Here is a 19,635-nt window from a genome sequence, read left to right as displayed (position 1 = left end):
CTTTGTCAGGCCTCTAATGCAGCCAATTTTAGCTCCTGCCTGTTTCGGGGGCTTGTCCCTTTAAGTTTCCTCTTCAGCATATGGATGGCATACCCAGTTGGAAATAAAAATTTGGTGACTGGCTTGGCCATTTAAAAATTTCCATTTTTTAGTTTGGAAAAAGTTTTGTGTTGCCTTGGCAGTATGTTTCGAATGAAGCGCCGTCCAATGAGTTTGCAAGGAGGCATTTAGTGAAATTTGATGAGATTTTAGTAGCCTCAGAATCCATTGTGTGACTGGCATTAGCAGTTACAGCATCAGTGAAGATAAGTGCGCCTTTACCTGTGGCAGCCATACATGCCCCAGCCATAACACCCCCACCACCATGTGTAACAGCCACCATGTTTTGGTCTCCACACTTTCCTTTTGCCATCACTCTGATTAAATCTTGGTCTTGTCGGTCCATATGACCTTGTTCCAGAATTCTGCAGGCTCTTTTAAGTACTTTTTCCCCAAACTGTAATCAGGCCATTTTGATTTTGTGGTTAACTAGTGCAGTGTTGTACAGTATAGTAACGAAGTAATAATACTTCTCTACTGTACTTAAGTACGTTTTGGGAGTATCTATACTTTACTTGAGTTTTTAAAAATTCTCAACTTTCACTTTTACTTCACTACATTTCCTAATTTAGCTGCATACTTTTACTCCGATACATTTTCAGCGCGGAGTGTCGTTACTCGATACAAAAATCGGAGTTAGATTAGATTTGCTGCTCTTAGTTTAGGTGACCGCAACAGAAGCTGACTTGTCATTGTCCTATGAATGAAGTAAGGCGACATGCACACGCATCACTCCACACTCAACCTCGGTTATCTGTCGATGTGAGCGCCGAGCAGCCATCCCACAAGCAGTCAGGGAGGAAGAAACAGCGGACGCAGCATCGGCTACAAACGAGGGAGAAGAAGATGAGCAGCACCCCTGGCCATACTTAAACACAATGTTTTCTTATGTGGGTGGGAAAGAATCGTCCTATCGGATGAAATGCCTCTTGTGCCTGCCTAAAGACATTGAAATTTTGGCTTTTAAAAGCTCCCCGTCCAATCTAAAGAAGCACATCGAGGAAAGCTAAATTAATGGTAAACACCAGTGAATTAACTTCAGTTATCACGATTAGCCTGGATAAAAGCTTGGGGTGAGCTTTGTGTCTGATGTTAAGTGAACGTTTTCTTCTCTTGATGACAGGCTGGTTAGGGCATTTGAATCACTAACTTGGACTTTTGAACAATGAGCACTGAAATAATTATTTAAGTTGGAAAATAGGGTTTTGTGACTGAGATAATGAACCCCATGCTGATAATAGGAAAAACAGTGACTTGTGTTTTTAGAAATGGCTTTAAAATACGTTAACATTAATCTGTACTTAACAATAGCCTACTCCTGTTTAGGTTTTTAAAGCCCTGTTTTTGAAGTGTGTGACGTAGGCAAAATTTCTTTTCCATGCTGAGTAAACGTCTTATTAAAAGTTTAGACAGCATTCTGTTGTTATTAACATTTACTTGCACTTGTACTTTCATTACTCAAGTACAGTTAGTTATAGATTACTTGTAATACTTAAGTACAGTAAATATTAGATATATTAAGACTTTTACTTGAGTGCAATTCTAGCTGGTGACGACCTTTTATCAAAGTAAATTTTTGGGAGGGTATCTGTACTTATACTTAAGTGTGACTTTTGGGTACTTTATACAAGACTGGTGGTTTGCATCTTGCAGTGTAGCTTTTGTATTTCTGTACATGAAGTCTTCTGCGGACAGAAGTCTCTGACAAAGACACATCTGCCTTCTGTCATTAGCAGTGGAGGTCTTCCTTGGCCTACCAGTCCCTTTGTGATTACCGAGCTCACCAGTGCATTCTTTCTTCTTAATGATATTCCAGACAGCTGATTATCATAATCCTAATGGCTTGACTGATGTCTATAATGGTTTTATTCTTGTTTTTCAGGCTCATAATAGCTTCTTTTACTTTCATTGGCACAGCTCTTCTCATGTTTATCAATGACAACTACAGACGGGCTGAAGTGAGCCTAGGTATCTTATCCCTGCAGCAATGAAGCAATGAAACACACCAGAGCAGTCAAACACCAAACATCCTAAACACTGTGGTGCCCTGAAATGAGGGGAACTACGTAAAACTGAAACGCATGCAAGAAATCTTAAATTAAAATCATCTAGACCTCATCCTCCTGTACAGATTAGAGATTTTTTTGTGTAAAATTACTTTGAGATTGTGAAAGGCACTATATAAATGGAACTTAGCACTTTCCTTTCCTCAGCTTGTTTGAGAATTGCATTCTTTCTAACACTGTATCCACATTTCATTTACTGAACAGCCATTTAGAAGACCTCAAAGTATCTGTGTGTGTGTGTGTGTGTGTGTGTGTGTACTCACCTTACAGCCCTCGCAGGCATGTACCCCATAGTGGTACCCCGAAGCACGGTCAGCACACACCTTACACTCCAAGCTCAGGGGAGTGAAGGGGAGCCTCTCTTGTCCCACGACTGTCCCAAATACGCCTGAGGAGGGGCTTGAACCTGGGGTCAGGGAGTCTGGGATCAAGAACACAAAGTATATCTGTCAGTATAGGAATGAAAAAGCCAGCATATATTTGTGTGCTACTTCACCTTGTAAAATGTTCCACCTTCTGTCATTTCTGTCCTATATGATAATGCTTCTCTGTGGCTCAGCAGATGAAGCCACTGTGCCTGTGATTGGAAGATTACTGGTTCAAATCCTGTCTGTGGTGGAATAGCTACATTGCTATTAGGCCCTTCAACACGGCCCTAATCCCCCCCCCCAAAAAAAAAAAAAAAATTAAATTAAATGTGGCAGTAGTGCTGGAATGTGTGAGTGGGAGTCGTGTCGTGCAGTAATAGCTGGCCTGGGGCAATATGTGGACATGCTCCTCAGAACAATCCTCATTCCAGGAGCCACGCGTCATCTCATGTATGATGATGGCAAACTGAAGATGGCTTGGGTTCACTTCACATTTTCCATAATAACTTCCTGCCTCCTTGCCGCAATGTGACCCTCTTCAGTCTGACAGTCACACCTTCTACAGTAGAATCCCCAAATGCCTGCATTTACACTGATTAAGCTTATTCTACTGTTGGAGTGGTTTTATTCTTTGGGCTCCTATATTTATTCTGTAAAAAAACTTAATAGGAGGTCACTTAATAGGAGAAAGTAAGGCTGATAACTCTTAATGAGGTACACTGGAATATACTAGCAGGGACAGGAATCACCACCTGTGATCTCATGTCACATCCATAAAGTGGCCTATGGCAAATGGGCTGAATAAGGAATAATGTACATATAAACTAATATAGCCAGTTTACAGACAGACAGATACCCAGTGAAGTGTGTATCAGTGTGTCTACAGGACTGATTAGGGGTGCCCAGTCTAGTTTATCAGTGTGTCTGTGGGACTGCAGTATGTATATGAGACTAACCTACAGTGGTGGAGCTCTCTGCACCAGAGCCGTTTCTGGAGGACTGGCACACAGGGACATCTATGGAGCCAAGGGTGTCATCCTCCACACACTGAGAGACGAGGTCCCCATAGAGTGGGCTGCACAAGACCGACTCCCCAGGTGGGGTGGAGGCACTGCATGAGCTCTGCATGTGCACCCTGCTGCTGGACAGGGCCACACCTTGGATCACACATCAGACTGTGAACGTACAAAGAGAGAGAAAAATGCTTTTCAAATCACCGTGACTGTCATCAATTTAAATTTATTCATCAACTTACAAAAATGATTTAGAAAAAATCATGAATTACGACACCAATCGCCTGCTCGCATCCTTCCCACAATGACCGTCCCGGTGTCACTGTCCCAAAGGCAAGTTTACAAGCTGAAATGTCAGCCACGTTTTCCCCCCGACACAGCTGAAGCAGCTGCCCAAAACCCATGCCTCCCGGGTGGAGAAGGGAGACCCTCTCCTTCAAATGCACAGAGCTCTGTTCAGTGTTGAGTCTCGTCGCATGTTGTGTTGCCGATGTCCCATCCTAAAACAGGTCCCACGCTGACTTAACGTTAGTGTGGTAAAAGACTAATAGCGCATTAGCGATATAGACATATTGAGCTTCTACATTTTTAACACAAGAGAAAGAATGACCTATGTGGTTTGAGTGTGTCCCAGCGAAAGCAGGGAAGGGGACCCTCATAAAGCCAGCATGGTGTTCGCACGTTTGGTGGGGGGTCCTGTCAGGGTTAGTACCTGTCTGACCTTTCCCTTCGTGACTCTACCCTATTTGCCCAGCAGGTGCCGCCAGCTATTCCACCTTCTCACTCCCTGTCTAACCCCTGTGGTCTGCCTCCGTTCCTTGGAGTGCTGTATGGCTTAGGGGCTTGAACTTGTAGCATACAAGCTGTAATCCTGCAGTTGTGGGTTTGAGGCCAGCCTTACACGTTTTGTTTATTGGTTTTCCATTTTCCTAGCGTTTAGTCCTTTGCTTCCCTGTTTTGGTTTATCCTACTTGTATCTGGTTTAATTCTGTTCTGCTTCTTTGTCCTGTTTGGCCCCTAGTTCTGTATAGCCACACCTGCCCCTTGTTAGTTGCTGCGTTCAGTGTATTTAGGTGCCTGTGTGCCTGCCTTTGTCCTGTCCTTCAGTCAGTCATTGTACCCATGTTGTGTGTTTTAGGAGTTGTTTTTGTTTCTTAGTCTTGCTCCCTGTGTTGCCCTGTTCCCTGGTGTCATTTTACCGTTTCTTTAGTTTGTTCTTATCCCCCCCCTCATGTGTTTTTTGACCCCTCGTGATCCCTTTAATGTGTGTCTTTCCCCAATCTTCCGTTTGATTCATTAAACCATAGTTTGGACCCATTGTCAGAACCTACACCAGTGCAGAGGGTCCTGGGTTCCTGCTAATACACAGAAATGCCCAGCCTCATGTGCTGTGAGTATGCAGGCAGTTCCTGGAGGATGAAGGAATTGATATGATTGACGGGCCCCACGCTCGCCTGACCTAAATACAATACAACCCCTCTGAGACATAATATTTCAGTCCATCCAGCACCGCCAGGTTGCACCTCAGACTCTCCAAGAGCTCAGTGATGCCCTGGTCCAGATCTGGTTCCCCAAGACACCACCTGTCGTCTCATTAGGACCATGCCCCGACGTTGTCAGGCATGTATACAAGCACGTGGGGGCCAAACAGCTGAGTATGATTTTGAATTACTGCAATGAAATTTTGGCAAAATGGACTAGCCTGCCACATAATTTTTTCTACATCAGTATAGATATCCAGCATGATTTCTTTTTCTCCACTGAAAGCTGATGTGTTTTCATAGTTCCTTTAATTTTTTTGAGCAGTATTAGTTATGATAAACATTAAGAGCTAATGTTGAGCACATATAAAAACAATGAAATATTTATTATATTATTGACAGCTGATGTATTACATTTTTTAAATTATTTTATCAACATACTGCTTAAAGTGCTTGGTAAGCAATGGAAATGAATGTGACGTCCATGTTTGGAACTATTCACTGTCCCTATGACCTGGAAGTTTGCCAGAAATTTCTCTAGCATTTTACAATGGGTCGCTATGGGAGTGTAGTCACTCTTTTTTTCTACCGCCTTGCTATACGTAATGCAGTGCAAGCACACCGTTCGACAGTGATCCTCCATGTGAAACAGTGATCACTGAACAGTACATAGTTTTGTGGATTAAATGAAGCACTGAAGCAAAAAAACTTGCATTGAGGATTTTTTGTAAAAGAGTTATTCGAGTTACTTGATGAATCATTGCAGCCCTACTGGTGAGGATTTCCTTTTAGGTTTTTCATTAGCATTCCCCATCATGTCTGGGGTGTTCCCCAGCTTTGTACCCTGTGTTGCCTGGGATAAGCTCCAGGTGCCCCCATGACCCTGACCAGGATAAACAGCTAGATGATAGATAGATGAATATTCCTTTGCCTACATCAGTCATCTCCTCACCTTCTGAATTTTATCCAACTTGACAACACTTTTCAGCTGCTAAACGTTACCTTCATTTTCTATCCAACCATCCCACCCCCAGTAAAAAAAAAGAAGTACATACTCTCCTGCCAACCTGATCACCTGACTAATTTTCCTGCCAGCAAAACATAACAGATCTCAGAACCAACCCTCAGCGCTACCTCCCTTCTGCTCTTACAGAAGATGACTTTGGCAGGTACTTTACAAAGATAGCAGACTTCAGCACTTCCTTTTAATGGAACCTCCCAAAACTACTTCCCTCATGCCCCCTCTGCATTATTTTTTTTGCATAAACTGTCTCTGAGCCTCTCTTATATCACCTTTCTAATCACCAAACACCTTCTCATATCAACCCTCCTTTCAACAACTATTTGATGATTAGCTGAAATTGACAGAATAGATATTATTCTGTTTTATATAACAGAATATACACCATTTCGGCATACTGCCTGTGCAGGACCTTTGAAGCAAACATTTTCATTTGTTCTGACCCCAAACACTGCCCTCAACTGACTGACATAAATGTGATGCTTTTGGGTTGATAAGCAAGACTAATTATGCAGTTAACAGCATCCTTTGCATCACAATTTAAATAGTGTAAATCAATCTCTGTATTCGGGCATTTCTGTTAATAGTAAATGTCTTAACCATGTAGTGTTTGATATGGAATGCATGTGTTTCGTTAGTGTGTAATGGTGAATGTCATAGCTGCTAGTATTAAACCTTAATTAAAACTTAATTAAGGCTGCCGCCATGCTGAAAATCGACATGAATATTTTGGACAATATTTTTAAATCAATGCATAATTTTTTTATTTTAATAAAATCACCTTGATTATTTGTAAAATGCTTCAATTTATCATGACAAAATGTTGAACCTTTTTGTTTCCTATGGGAGTAATTCAAATTATCACAAAACAAAAAGGTGGTTTTACACTGCAAAGTTTCGATGGCATACTACAGGGGGACTAGTGTTATGTACAAGCACCTGGAGAGAAAACACATGTGCTATTCTGGATGACTGACCAATAGAGTCGGCAAAACCACCATAAGTGTTGTTTATTCATGTTTATTAAATTACCATTAATATGGCAAGGTTTTTAATATATTCTAATGTTGTAGCTACTAATTACACTCAGCATTAAAACCATAAAGGCTTACTACTACTGCCTGGCTAACCGAGGAGCCAGGGCGATGTGGGACGCTATCCCGCGGGTCCCGCGGGATCTCAAATGGACAATGCCCGCTTTTACAGTGCCGACCCTGGCGGCTATAATTGACGTGCCTGATCTGCCCGTCCCGGAGGTTCCAGCGGCGGCCCCTGCTGGTCCTGAGTCGGCGGTTCCTGCCACGGTCCCGCCTCCAGCTACTGCTCCAAGCTCCCTGCTCGGCAAAATAAATACATGAACTGAAATAAATGAAGACTATATTTACCAAAAAAAGTGTCGAACTTCCATCCATCCATCCATTGTCCAAACCGCTTATCCTACTGGTTCGCGGGGGGTCCAGAGCCTATCCCAGAAGCAATGGGCACGAGGCAAGGAACAACCCTGGATGGGGGGCCAGCCCATCGCAGGGCACACTCACACACCATTCACTCACATATGCACTCCTATGGGCAATTTAGCAACTCCAATTAGCCTCAGCATGTTTTTGGACTATGGGGGGAAACCGGAGTACCCGGAGGAAACCCCACAACGACATGGGGAGAACATGCAAATTCCACACACACGTGACTCAGGCGGAGACTCGAAACCGGGTCCCAGAGGTGTGAGGCAACAGTGCTAACCAGTGCACCACCATGCCGCCCCATGTCGAACTTTATTCTGCAAAAACTACCACCACTTCTGTCTTTTTACCTAGTTTAACCACAATATCTGAACCAACCTATAGACTGGACATGCTAGAGCTGTGAAAATATATAAAGATAATTCTTCATGTGATCTAAGATCAAAAGTACATTTCCCACCCATGCTGAAATCACTGGAACCTGAAAATCCAAACACGTGCTTTTTTTTGTCAACTGCTTTGTTTAACTCATTAAATGGGTTGTCTTGACCTACAGAAAAGTAGAAATGACAACGTGACAAACCAGTCTCTCTCTTATATAAAAGATAAGCTTTACTGATCCCAAATGGGAATTCTAGAAAATATAGGGTTTGAGATAATTGGAGGTTTCAGATTTCAGGTTACCTCTCCTGGAGCCGACACCTTATCGTGGTGGAGGGGTTTGCGTGTTCCCGTAATCTCAGGAGCTATGTTGTCTGGGGCTTTATGCCCCTGGTAGGGTCACCCAAGGCAAACAGGTCCTGGGTGAGGAACCAGACAAAGTGCGGCTCAGAAGACCCCTCCTGAAGAGAACGATTTTGGACCCACGATTTCCCTTGCCCGGACGCGAGTCACCGGGGCCCCCCCCGGAGCCAGGCCTGGGGGTGGGGCTCGGAGGCGAGCGCCTGGTGGCCAGGCCTACACTCATGGGACCTGGTCGGGCACAGCCCAAACAAGGCACGTGGGTCCCCCCTCCAATGGGCTCACCACCCATGAGAGGGGCCATAGGGGTCGGGTACGATGGAAGCTGGGCGGCGGCCAAAGGCAGGGACCTTGGCGGTCCGATCCTTGGCTGCAGAAGCTAGCTCTAGGGATATGGAATGTCACCTGTCTGATGGGGAAGGAGCCTGAGCTGGTGCGCGAGGTTGTGAAGTTCCGGCTAGATATAGTCGGACTCACCACGACGCACGGCTTGGGCTCTGGAGGGGGGTTGGACCCTTTTCTTCTCTGGAGTTGCCCGCGGGGAGAGGCGCCGAGCGGGGGTGGGCATACTTATTGCCCCCTGGCTGGGTGCCTGTACGTTGGGGTTTACCGCAGTGGACGAGAGGGTAGCCTCCCTTCGCCTTCGGGTGGGGGGACGGGTCCTGACTGTTTGCGCTTATTTGCCAAACGGCAGTTCAGAATACCCACCCTTTTTGGAGTCCTTGGAAGGGGTGTTGGAAAGCGCTCCTCCTGGGGACTCTCTTGTTCTGCCAGGGGACTTCAATGCTCACGTGGGCAATGACAGTGAGACCTGGAGGGGCGTGATTGGGAGGAACGGCCCCCCGATCTAAACCCGAGCGGTGCTTTGTTACTGGAGTTCTGTGCTAGTCATGGATTGTCATAATGAACACCATGTTCAAACATAAGGGTGTCCATATGTGCACTTGGCACCAGGACACCCTAGGCCGCAGTTCGATGATCGACTTTGTAGTCGTGTCGTCGGACTTGCGGACGCATGTCTTGGACACTTGGGTGAAGAGAGGGGTGGAGCTGTCAACTGATCACTAGCTGGTGGTGGGTTGGCTCCGCTGGTGGGGGAGGAAGCCGGCCAGGCTTGGCAGGCCCAAGCATATAGTGAGGGTCTGCTGGGAACGTCTGGTGGAATCCCCTGTCAGGAGGAGTTTCAACTCCTACCTCCGGCAGAACTTCTCCCATATTCCGGGGGAGGCGAGGGACATTGAGTCCTAATGGGCTGACTGGAGCTGCAGCAATCCCCGAACCCGCTGGTGGACACCGGTGGTGAGGGATGCCGTCAAGCTGAAGAAGGAGTCCAATAGGGCCCTTTTGGCCTATGGGACTCCAGACGCAGCTGACGGCTACCGGCAGGCCAAGCAGGATGCGGCTTTGGCGGTTGCTGAGGCAAACATTTGGGTGTGGGAGGAGTTTGGCGAGGCCATGGAAAACGACTTCTGGACCGCTTCGAGGAGATTCTGGTCCACCATCCGGCGGCTCAGGACGGGAAAGTGGTGCAACATTAACACTGTTTATGGTGGGGATGGTGCGCTGCTCGGGACATTCTGGGCCGGTGGAGGGAATACTTCGAAGACCTCCTCAATCCCACCGACACACCTTCCGATATGGAAGTAGAGTGTGGGGACTTGGGGGTGGACTCGCCTATCTCTGGGGCAGAGGTCGCTGAGGTGGTTAAAAAGCTCCTCGGTGGCCGGGCCCCGGGGGTGGATGAGATTTGCCCGAAGTTCCTCAAGGCTCTGGATGTTGCGGGGCTGTCCTGGTTGACACACATCTGCAGCATCGCGTGGACATCGGGGGCAGTGCCTCTGGACTGGCAGACCGGGGTGGTGGTCCCCCTCTTTAAGAAGGGGGACTGGAGGGTGTGCGCCAACTATAAGGGGATCACACTCCTCAGCCTCCCTGGTAAGGTCTATTCGGGGGTCCTGGAGAGGAGGGTCCGCCGGATTGTCGAATCTCGGATTAGTGTGGTTGGAGTAGTGTGGTTTTCGCCCTGGCCGTGGAACAATGGACCAGCTCTATACTCTCAGCAGGGTTTTGGAGGGCTCATGGGAGTTTTCCCAACCAGTCTACATGTGTTTTGTGGACTTGGAGAAAGCATTTGACAGTGCCCCTTGGGGAGTCCTGTGGGGGGTCGTCCGGGAGTATGGGGTTCCGGGCTTCCTTTTAAGGGCGGTTCGGTCCCTGTATGACCGGTGCCAGAGCCTGGTCCGCATGGGCGGCAATAAGTCGGATTCGTTTCCGGTGAGGGTTGGACTCCGCCAGGGCTGCCCTTTGTCACCGATTCTGTTCATAGTTTTTATGGACAGAATTTCTAGGCGCAGCCAGGGCATTGAGGGTGTCCGGTTTGGTGACCTCAGGATTAGGTCTCTGCTTTTTGCACATGATGTGGTTCTGTTGGCTTCATCGGACCGTGACCTTCGACTCTCACTGGGACAGTTCGCAGCCGAGTGTGAAGCGGCTGAGATGAGGATCAGCACCTCCAAGTCCGAGACCATGGTTCTCAGCCGGAAAAGGGTAGAATGCTCTCTCATGGTTGGGGATGGGGTCCTCCCCCAAGTGGAGGAGTTTAAGTATCTTGGGGTCTTGTTCACGAGTGGGGGAACAATGGAGCGGGAGGTCGACAGGTGGATCGGTGCAGCGTCAGCAGTGATGCGGGCGCTGCATCGGTCTGTCATGGTGAAGAGAGAGCTGAGCCAAAAGGGAAGCTCTCGATTTACCAGTCGATCTACGTTCCTACCCTCACCTATGGTCATGAGCTATGGGTAGTGACCGAAAAGAACGAGATCGCGGGTAGTGACCGAAAAGAACGAGATCGCGGGTGCAAGTAGCCGAAATGAGTTTCCTCTGCAGGGTGGCTGGGCTCTCCCTTAGAGACAGGGTGAGGAGCTCAGTCATTCGGGAGGGACTCAGAGTAGAGCCGCTGCTCCTCTGCATCGAGAGGAGCCAGATGAGGTGGCTCGGGCATCTGATTAGGATGCCTCCTGGATGCCTCCCTGGGGAGGTGTTCCAGGCATGTCCCACTGGGAGGAGACCCCGGGGAAGACCCAGGATCCCCCCAGAGGAGCTGGAAGAAGTGGCCGGGGAGAGGGAAGTCTGGGCCTCCCTGCTGAGACTGCTGCCCCCGCGACCCGACCCCGGATTAAGCAGAAGATGATGGATGGATGGATGGAGATTTCACGTTAAAAACTATGGCTGTAGAGCAATGAAGCTTTAGCAGGAGGAGAATGCACTCACTGGAGAATCAAAGTTCAGCAGGAGACACATCCTGATGTGAGATAAAAGTTCACCAGTATTGCAAATGCTTGGTCATGCCCTTCATATGATAGAAACCATACAACACTCGGGATACTGCATGGTAACGTGGATATCCCAGTAAGTACTGGCCATTTAGGCTGTTACGACACGTGTCACGTCTCCCACTGTCACACCCTAGGGGTTTGGCCGGTAAAACCGAATAGCTGACTAATAAAACAGACAGGCTTCACACCCAAAAAAAGAAAGATGGTACAATGGAAAATCACACAGATGAAGCTTCACATTACCATCCTGGGAATGCTCTTTACACATATTCCATCTTTGATCTCCTTTGAGACTATTCTGCTGAGGACAGGATTTGACTGGCAACCTTCTGATCCCAGGTACAGAGATCTAACCCACATAGCCTCACACTACCCTCTATCACTGTATTCCCTCGCAACCTAGTGATGTTTTTAAGAATAAAGTATTTAGAGAATAACCAATTTTCATAACCAGATCAAAGTTAGGAAAATGTCACACTGAGAATTGATTCAGAAACATAATTGTGGCTGCAGACCTTGCTCGTCAACTTACCTCTGAGTCCGCATGACAAAGGAAATGTGGAGAATCAATTAAAACAGCCAAAGGGGGAGCAGTTACGCAACCCTTAAGAAGGAGCTGAATTCATAACATTCAACAAAAGAGTCAACTTTGCCATGATGAAACAATGGGATATACTGCATTTTGGAGAGGCGTAAAGTCGACACCCATCAAACCTCTAAAAAAAAAAAAACACATTCCTTTAGCTAGACAAAAGGTTCCATTTATAACAAATAAAGGGTGCATTAGATACGATCATCCTGTACATGTTATGCTGGGACAAGGAATCACTCGGTAACATATAACAAAACCAGGAAGTGAAAAGAGCAATGGTAGGAACAGGTGAGACAATAAACCATGCATACCCAAGCATGCAATCACATGGACTAAGGCATCCCTGAACTTGGAGCTACAGGCTGATGCACGTTCATTCCCTTTAGGCATTTCTACCAGACCTGTTTCAGAACCACCCAGTATTCTCATATCCCCGAATAAGGAAGGCTGCTCTCCCAGTGCAATTCCATAACCTGTCAGTCTACTGATTCTTAAAGAGTTGTGGTCAGACTAAGGTCAGCCAGATAAACGCCAGAGACCCTCAGCTGTAGCACAGTATAAAAACCAGGTGTGCACAGTGCATGATTGTATGCGAGAACCCTTCTCCACACCCAGCAGATGCATCCGGACAAACAAAGCATTGTCTGTTTTCCAAATGAATTCCAGCCAATAACAAGAGACTTTATCCAAGAGATCCACTTTAGGAAAGTGTTCGTTTAAGCTACAACACCGAGATCATTTTCCTCACAAGGCGGACTGAAGCGTCACTTCATAAGCTTGTCAGGAACAAAGAAGTGCACTTTGTGTAATGGTACAAAATGCAGTTTGATATCGGAGGAGGACATAAAAATTTCAACAAAAAGTTCCATTTTTTAGGGGGGGGGGGTACAAATGTCCTTGAATATGTTACTGTCACCATTTACCTGTGATTTGTACACATCCATGCTGGCAGTGCGGCCACACATGACACACTTGTGGAAAAAAGAATTTTAACTCTAAATTCTTTTGTTTGAAAGCATAACGTACAGGAAATTCGATTAAATCACTGTAAACCCACAAATCCTGCATTCTGACAGGTGTTTTCAGGGGCAGATAAGATGGCACTACTCCAGGCAGGAAAAACTTCAGGATTCACATTTAAAGTAATCAATATAAAATAAATGCTTCCAAACAATAAATACTTAAAAACAATTCTTTTAAAGAAAAACAAAAGGTAAGCTGCTGGTGACATTTTACCACCAGGTGGCGTACTCACCACATTCCATTACAAATTAACTTCAAACACTGATAAGAGGTAAAGATGCCTTCACAGCCAATGGCAAAACTCGATGCACTCTCCATTACTAACTTAACATACAGCAAACTAGAGTCATGCTGCATTGAATTATAACGAATCACGATAAATCTCATTTCATTCTTACTTTACTGATCTGTTTGTGTATCAGTGGTCAACTGCACTGCATGACAATGTTGGATCATCATGTGATGTTAGGAACAAAGACCATAAGACAAAAACTATTTGGTTAAACCAGACAGTGATTCGTAAGCAACGGATTCACAGTGTTGAAGTATGAGTATAGCTGTACCATTTAGTATATGCATTAATTTTTACATAACTACTACCAGATCATGGCCACACAAAAGGCATATAATACAAGGTGCAGCACACCCTGCTATGGTCTCAGGACACAGTAGAACTGGGCTGTCAAAGTCCAGTCCTGGCGAGCCGGAGCCCTATGTAGACTGGGTCTTTCCCTGTTTCACCACAAATGATTCAGCTCAAGACCTGTGTGATAATTAGCACAAGGAGTCGAATCAGGCGTGTTAAATGAGGGGAAACCCAAAAATGTGCAGGGCTTCGGCTCTCCGGGACTGGAGTTTGACACCCCTGCATTAAGACAACACAGCCAAAGATGCAAAATATGCAAAAATAGTATGCATGGCCCTCTGCGTTCGTATGAAACGCATTATTGTCTACAAAAGAGCGAACTTTCAAAAATTTAACTCTCACGAAAGTAAGGAGCGGACAAGTGGTTTTTCTCACCGGCTTTAGGAGGACCTATGCAAAGTAATGTTTGCAGGAAGTTTATGCAGGAAGTTTATGCAAACTTCAAGATGCATCCACACTCCAAAGGAATCTCATGAAAACCACTCAAACACTCTATACACCCAGTAATATACAAAAATAAAGATATCTGAGCTACATATTTATAGGCCTATATATCAAACTGTAATGACACACTTAATGCAAGGTCCCATAGTTTTGTAGCTACTTAACTGATATTTTCGAAAGCATCAAACACGCTCAGACACGTGGCACGGTATTAACGTATTCACTTATATCGTTTTAATGTAGTAATGTGCCACGATTTCCGTAGGATTAAAAGAAACTATGCTCTTTTTTGCAGCCTAGAATACTTTTTAACTCAAGTAAAACGTCGTTTTCATTTACAAACATTAAAAATATTGTTTCATATACATAAATACGGTGAACTATATTCTTATTGTATATAACAATAATATATTAAATTATGCAAAGTGACATAATAAAATCATGTACCTTAAATTCAGTTTCCCAACACGAAAACCTTGTCAGTGTTAAACTAGGAAGACAGCTATTGCCGGCGCACAGCCACCACTTACCTCCGCACCGCGCCGCTGTCAAAAGTGACGATCGGCCACAGGAAGTGACGCCGCGGGTAGCATTTGCTGGACAAACGTACACACCCGCCCGACACACCCACAAACCCAGCGAATGGAAACCTAGGGCCGGTGAAGGACCGCCCACTAACATCAACTTTTTTAAAAAACATTCCAGCAACCAGCAGGCTCATAATGAATGATGGCCAATTTTAGACAACGTCACATAGCATCATTTCCCTTATATATTTATAATGATTATGTTTAAGCGAGGGGGCGGGTTAGCACTGTTGTCTTACACCTCTGGGACCCGGGTTCGAGTCTGCGCCTGGGTCACATGTGTGTGGAGTTTGCATGTTCTCCCCATGTCGTCGTGGGGTTTCCTCCGGGGACTCCGGTTTCCCCCCACAGTCCAAAAACATGCTGAGGCTAATTGGAGTTGCTAAATTTCCCATAGGAGTGCGCGTGTGAGTGAATGGGGTGTGAGTGTGCCCTGCGATGGGCTGACCCCCCATCCTGCCTCGTGCCCATTGATTCCGGGATAGGCTCCGGACCCCCCGCGACCCAGTAGGATAAGCGGTTTGGAAAATGGATGGATGGATGTTTAAGCGATTCAGTTACAATATATGTATACGTGCAAAACCTTTTAAGCATTTCAGAATATATTTTGGGTAGCATGTACCTTTTTACATTATAATAAAGGGAAACTGACACAAGATTTTTTGTTAATGTATTGTTTTTATTTTCTTATGATTTTATTGCATGATATATTCATTTGTAGATTCTGAACACGACATTATACTGAATGAGCGGTTGGTTAGTTGTTTGGATGGATGGATGGACGGAAGGACGGACATATTTTGTTAAAGACGAATATCATATTGCCGAGGAATAAAAACTTAAAATGCACGTGACATATCATAGGTGAGGACTGAGAACCTAAACGACCGCCAGCCAAGTAGGCCGGACGGCTGATGGGTAGACGAACATCCTCTGGGCTCGCTCCAAACGAGCTAGCTGCAAGATTTATTAAAAAGAAAATATAGTTTTATATGAGATTGCAATGCGCAGAAAAAAAAATCAATGTTACCTGACCCGAATCATAAATACATAAATGAGCTTAATTCGTTCCACGAAAAACTAAAAATTATCAATTTAACTGGTTCTCTTAATATAGTCCAATTCGTAAAACAACGTATACAATAGCACGTAAGTATGTGTACATTTTTAATTATATCCAAGTGCAAAGCTGCTTAATTGTTACTGTAAATTTAGCACTAATATAAACGCACTTCTTGAAGTACCGATCATGCATAAAATAAGCAGCCTGTTGATTACTATTGGAATGCATGCAGATTACAGGCAGGAATGTTAATGAGTATGATATTAGAAGGCAGTGTGTGATTTTGCAGGTCCAGGGAGTAAATCGTTAACTGGAAACGGTTATGAGTTTGTAAATAAGCATAAATTAAACACGATCGCGCTTATATCGGCGGCTGGCAGTTATTGGATGGTAGTCAACATTTAATCTGCTTGCACGCTACCGAAGGTTACAAGCGCCAGATTCAATTTAGTGGACATCTGGCACTTGAGTTTATCAAGGAAAGGGGATATCTTTCGCATCAAAGCAGGTTTAAATGTCTCGGTCACTTCAATCAGTTCAATTAAACAATGCAATGATCGCACAGAAGACCGTCTTAATTCTTTTAGTCACATACCGACATCGAAAATGAACAGCACTAATGAAACTTTTATTTATTTTATGACAGAATGTCCTTACGCCGATAGCAGTTAAGGAGACGAACAAGAAATAATGTAAGATGGCATTATTTTTAAATAAACCCTATAAGGGTTTAATACTGTAGGAAAAAAAACTGAATTCTGACTGAAGTAGGTGAGCGCTATCCATATCCTACGACCTAGACCAGCTCTTATTGTCAATTTTGATTATCAATGAACCTCAACTCTTCATGTTACAATTTAGATGTGAGCAACGTTACCTGGTCCTCTTGGATTAAATCGATTGGACGTTACCAATACTTAACCTGTAAGAAGTTTCCCATCCTTCTATTCATAGCTTTCGTTTATGGCCGCTAGATGGTGTTATGAGTTTTCTTCAATTTACGTGCTCAACTGAAGGGAAGGAAGTAGCTGTCTAAGAACTTTTATATAAGGTATTTCAACACCGGCAAAACTTCACAATTAGTTTTTGACTCCGCATTTATATTCATTTAAAAACAATAGCCTATTTACGTCCTGCTCAATGTTTAAGGGGCGACGTGTAACTGTGTGCTAAGGATATGCGGATCGACCCTGAAATATCAATTCTTTCGATCTGGATGTGTCATTTTGAGAATCGATTCTAACCATTTAATGTATATATTTTTTAACCTAGTAATTAAAAAGCTTATTTTATTATGAGGTGTTTCAGGCAGGTCCACCCCCAGAACAGAGGGGAAATAGCATGATTTTCAGGGGCTCAGACACTAGGAACCATTGCTCTCTAATGCTCGGCAGATTTTATCGTCGCTATCTGTATTAGGATGCCAACTTTAATATTATTTGGTATCAGATCTAAAAGAAAATAAGTCATGTCGCTCTCACTACTCCGTGCTTGCGATACCATGGTTGTGGGTAGAAATGATGTCATCGTTGCACGGGCCCTTCACGGCAATTGTTCCGGGGCATGGGTGAAGTACAGAAGCACAAATACTCGTTATTTGCAACTGAATAGTCTTCTTTTCCAGAATATGTACTTCATTGAGAAGTTTAAAATTGGTGTACTTTTACTTGCGCAGGCTTGAAGGGCTGTAACTTTACTTTTTATCTACCATGTACCCCCTACAGCAGGGGTCACCAACATGATGCCCAAGGGCACCAGGATGCACCCAAGAACCACATGTGGCCCGCGGACCTGTTCTAAAAATAGCACAACTCACCAGTGAGCAGCATTTCTAATTTAATTTTATCCTGTTGTTATTCTTCTTTAATCACATTTGCATTTATATGGATTTGAAAATGAAAATATGAAAATGACAAGGTCAATAAAATGTTGGGTTACATCTCTAGGTGTGTGGAGTTTAAGTCAAGGGAAGTGATGCTACGATTATATAATTCCTTGGTAAGACCCCACCTAGAATATTGTGTGCAGGTTTGATCATCATACCTTAAGAAGGACATTGCTGCCTTGGAAATGGTGCAATGTACGTCTACGAGAATGATTCCTAGTCTTAGAGGAATGTTTTATTAGGAGAGGTTAGCTGAGCTGAATCTGTTAACCTTGAGCAAAGGAGACTAAGGGGGGGACATGATCCAGGTATATAAGATTCGAATAGGTCTGGATACTGTTCAGCCAAATGGCTATTTCAATATTAATTTTAATACTAGAACTCATGGCCATAAGTGCAAATCAGCGGGAGAACATTTTAAAACAAATTTGAGGAAGCACTTCTTTATACTTCATGTAGTTAGGGTATGGAATAGGCTTCCTGTTAGTGTAGTGCAAGCTAAAATCCTGGGTTTCTTTAATCAGAGCTAGATAAGACTTTAACAACTCTGACCTATTAGTTAAGTTCTCCCCAAAGAATCTTGATGACTCTTCTTTTGACTTTGTCAACAGTGATTGGGCTGTTTATTTGCCTTAACCAATCAAATCGATTCACGCCTAAAATCGGTAGCTGATTACTTAAATGTTAACTGTTCCTAATAGCCATGAAGCTTGTGGTGGGAGTTGCCTCTAGAATTAGTATGGCCACACATGTGAGAGTTTTTCTAGTTAAAGCCAAGAAGGGTAATGTCGTTGTCTCTCTGTCTGTCGTCATTGGCTTTACAATTTCAAGCCGGTTGAAATATATCTGCATTGAAGAATTCAGGGTTTAATTTTATCACATAATTTCAACCTGGCTAGTGTAATGTTTGTTTGTTATTGTTGTAAGATTTATTTTGATTCCAGGAGGCGGCGGTTGAGGCTCACAGGAGTATGGTAAAAGAAAAAAGAGCGGGTACACAGGTAGTTTTTGGCGTGTGTTTGCAGGTAGTGCAAAACCTGAATAAAGTGTTCAGGCACTACTTTGTTCTGCTTATTTTATAACTGTGACATTTTACACTGGCGACGAGGATTTAACTGTTCCCTTTCCACAAACATATGGTTGCTGCATTAGTTTTCTGATGTTGATAGAGAGATCAAAACTATGATCATTCAGATTTTCACGTGTAATAAACTGCAGCGTCAAGCACTACAAAAACCAGAGATTACATTAACTGAGCTCCTTGCAGAACTATGGCAATTGCCTAGATGCAGGTGTCAAGAATGGAAGAAGCACGACAAAGTATAACTCATGAACACATAAGGGAGAATGCTCTGGCTGTAGAGATCTAGATAGAGAGGGGAGCAGTAAAAAAAATGCTACAATTGTTCTGGTAACTTTCTTCACCGTGAAGAAGCTAAGTGCCCGGCACGGCAGAAAATATGTGACGCCTTTGGTAAACAAGGAAATTTTGCAAAATGCTGCCGCTCTAAACGGCCACAAGGGGGTGTCAGAGGTCGACATGAAGTACGTCATGTAAGCACCAGTGATAATAGTACCATCACGTCGCAAATAACAGGCGATGTAGAGAGGAGATCTTCTGAGGAGTATCTCTACACAGTTTCAAGACCAAGAGCAAGTCTTCCACAGGTAATGATAAAGGTTTGTGGCTGCAATGTAAAGGTGATGCTTGACATGGGGGCGACTGTAAATATTCTGGATGAAACAACTTATCAGAAATTCAAATGTAAGGTCTTACTCACTAGAACACAGTTCCAGTTTTTCCATGTGGTTCA

General features: G+C 44.3%; 1 protein-coding gene across 14 annotated transcripts in view; it reads right to left on the bottom strand.

Annotated features, from left to right (window-relative positions):
- LOC125738284 (peroxisome proliferator-activated receptor alpha-like) overlaps positions 1 to 19,635 on the bottom strand; it is a 100,593-nt gene that overhangs the window by 7,833 nt on the left and 73,125 nt on the right. For 8 of the 14 annotated variants that reach the window (XM_049007116.1, XM_049007113.1, XM_049007110.1 and 5 more), the window contains 3 exons: positions 7,285 to 7,382; positions 3,490 to 3,708; positions 2,429 to 2,586 (listed from right to left, as the gene is read on the bottom strand). In XM_049007116.1, coding sequence (XP_048863073.1) covers positions 2,429 to 2,586; positions 3,490 to 3,661 — 330 coding nt within the window. In that variant the 5' untranslated portion in view covers positions 3,662 to 3,708; positions 7,285 to 7,382. The other 6 variants (XM_049007112.1, XM_049007120.1, XM_049007109.1 and 3 more) reach the window with 4 other exon arrangements.

The sequence above is a fragment of the Brienomyrus brachyistius genome, chromosome 3 (assembly GCF_023856365.1).
Source record: "Brienomyrus brachyistius isolate T26 chromosome 3, BBRACH_0.4, whole genome shotgun sequence".
In the NCBI taxonomy this organism is placed as follows: Eukaryota; Metazoa; Chordata; class Actinopteri; order Osteoglossiformes; family Mormyridae; genus Brienomyrus; species Brienomyrus brachyistius.
The sequence above is the reverse complement of the archived record's forward strand: the minus strand, read 5'-3'. Positions and strand labels throughout refer to the sequence as shown.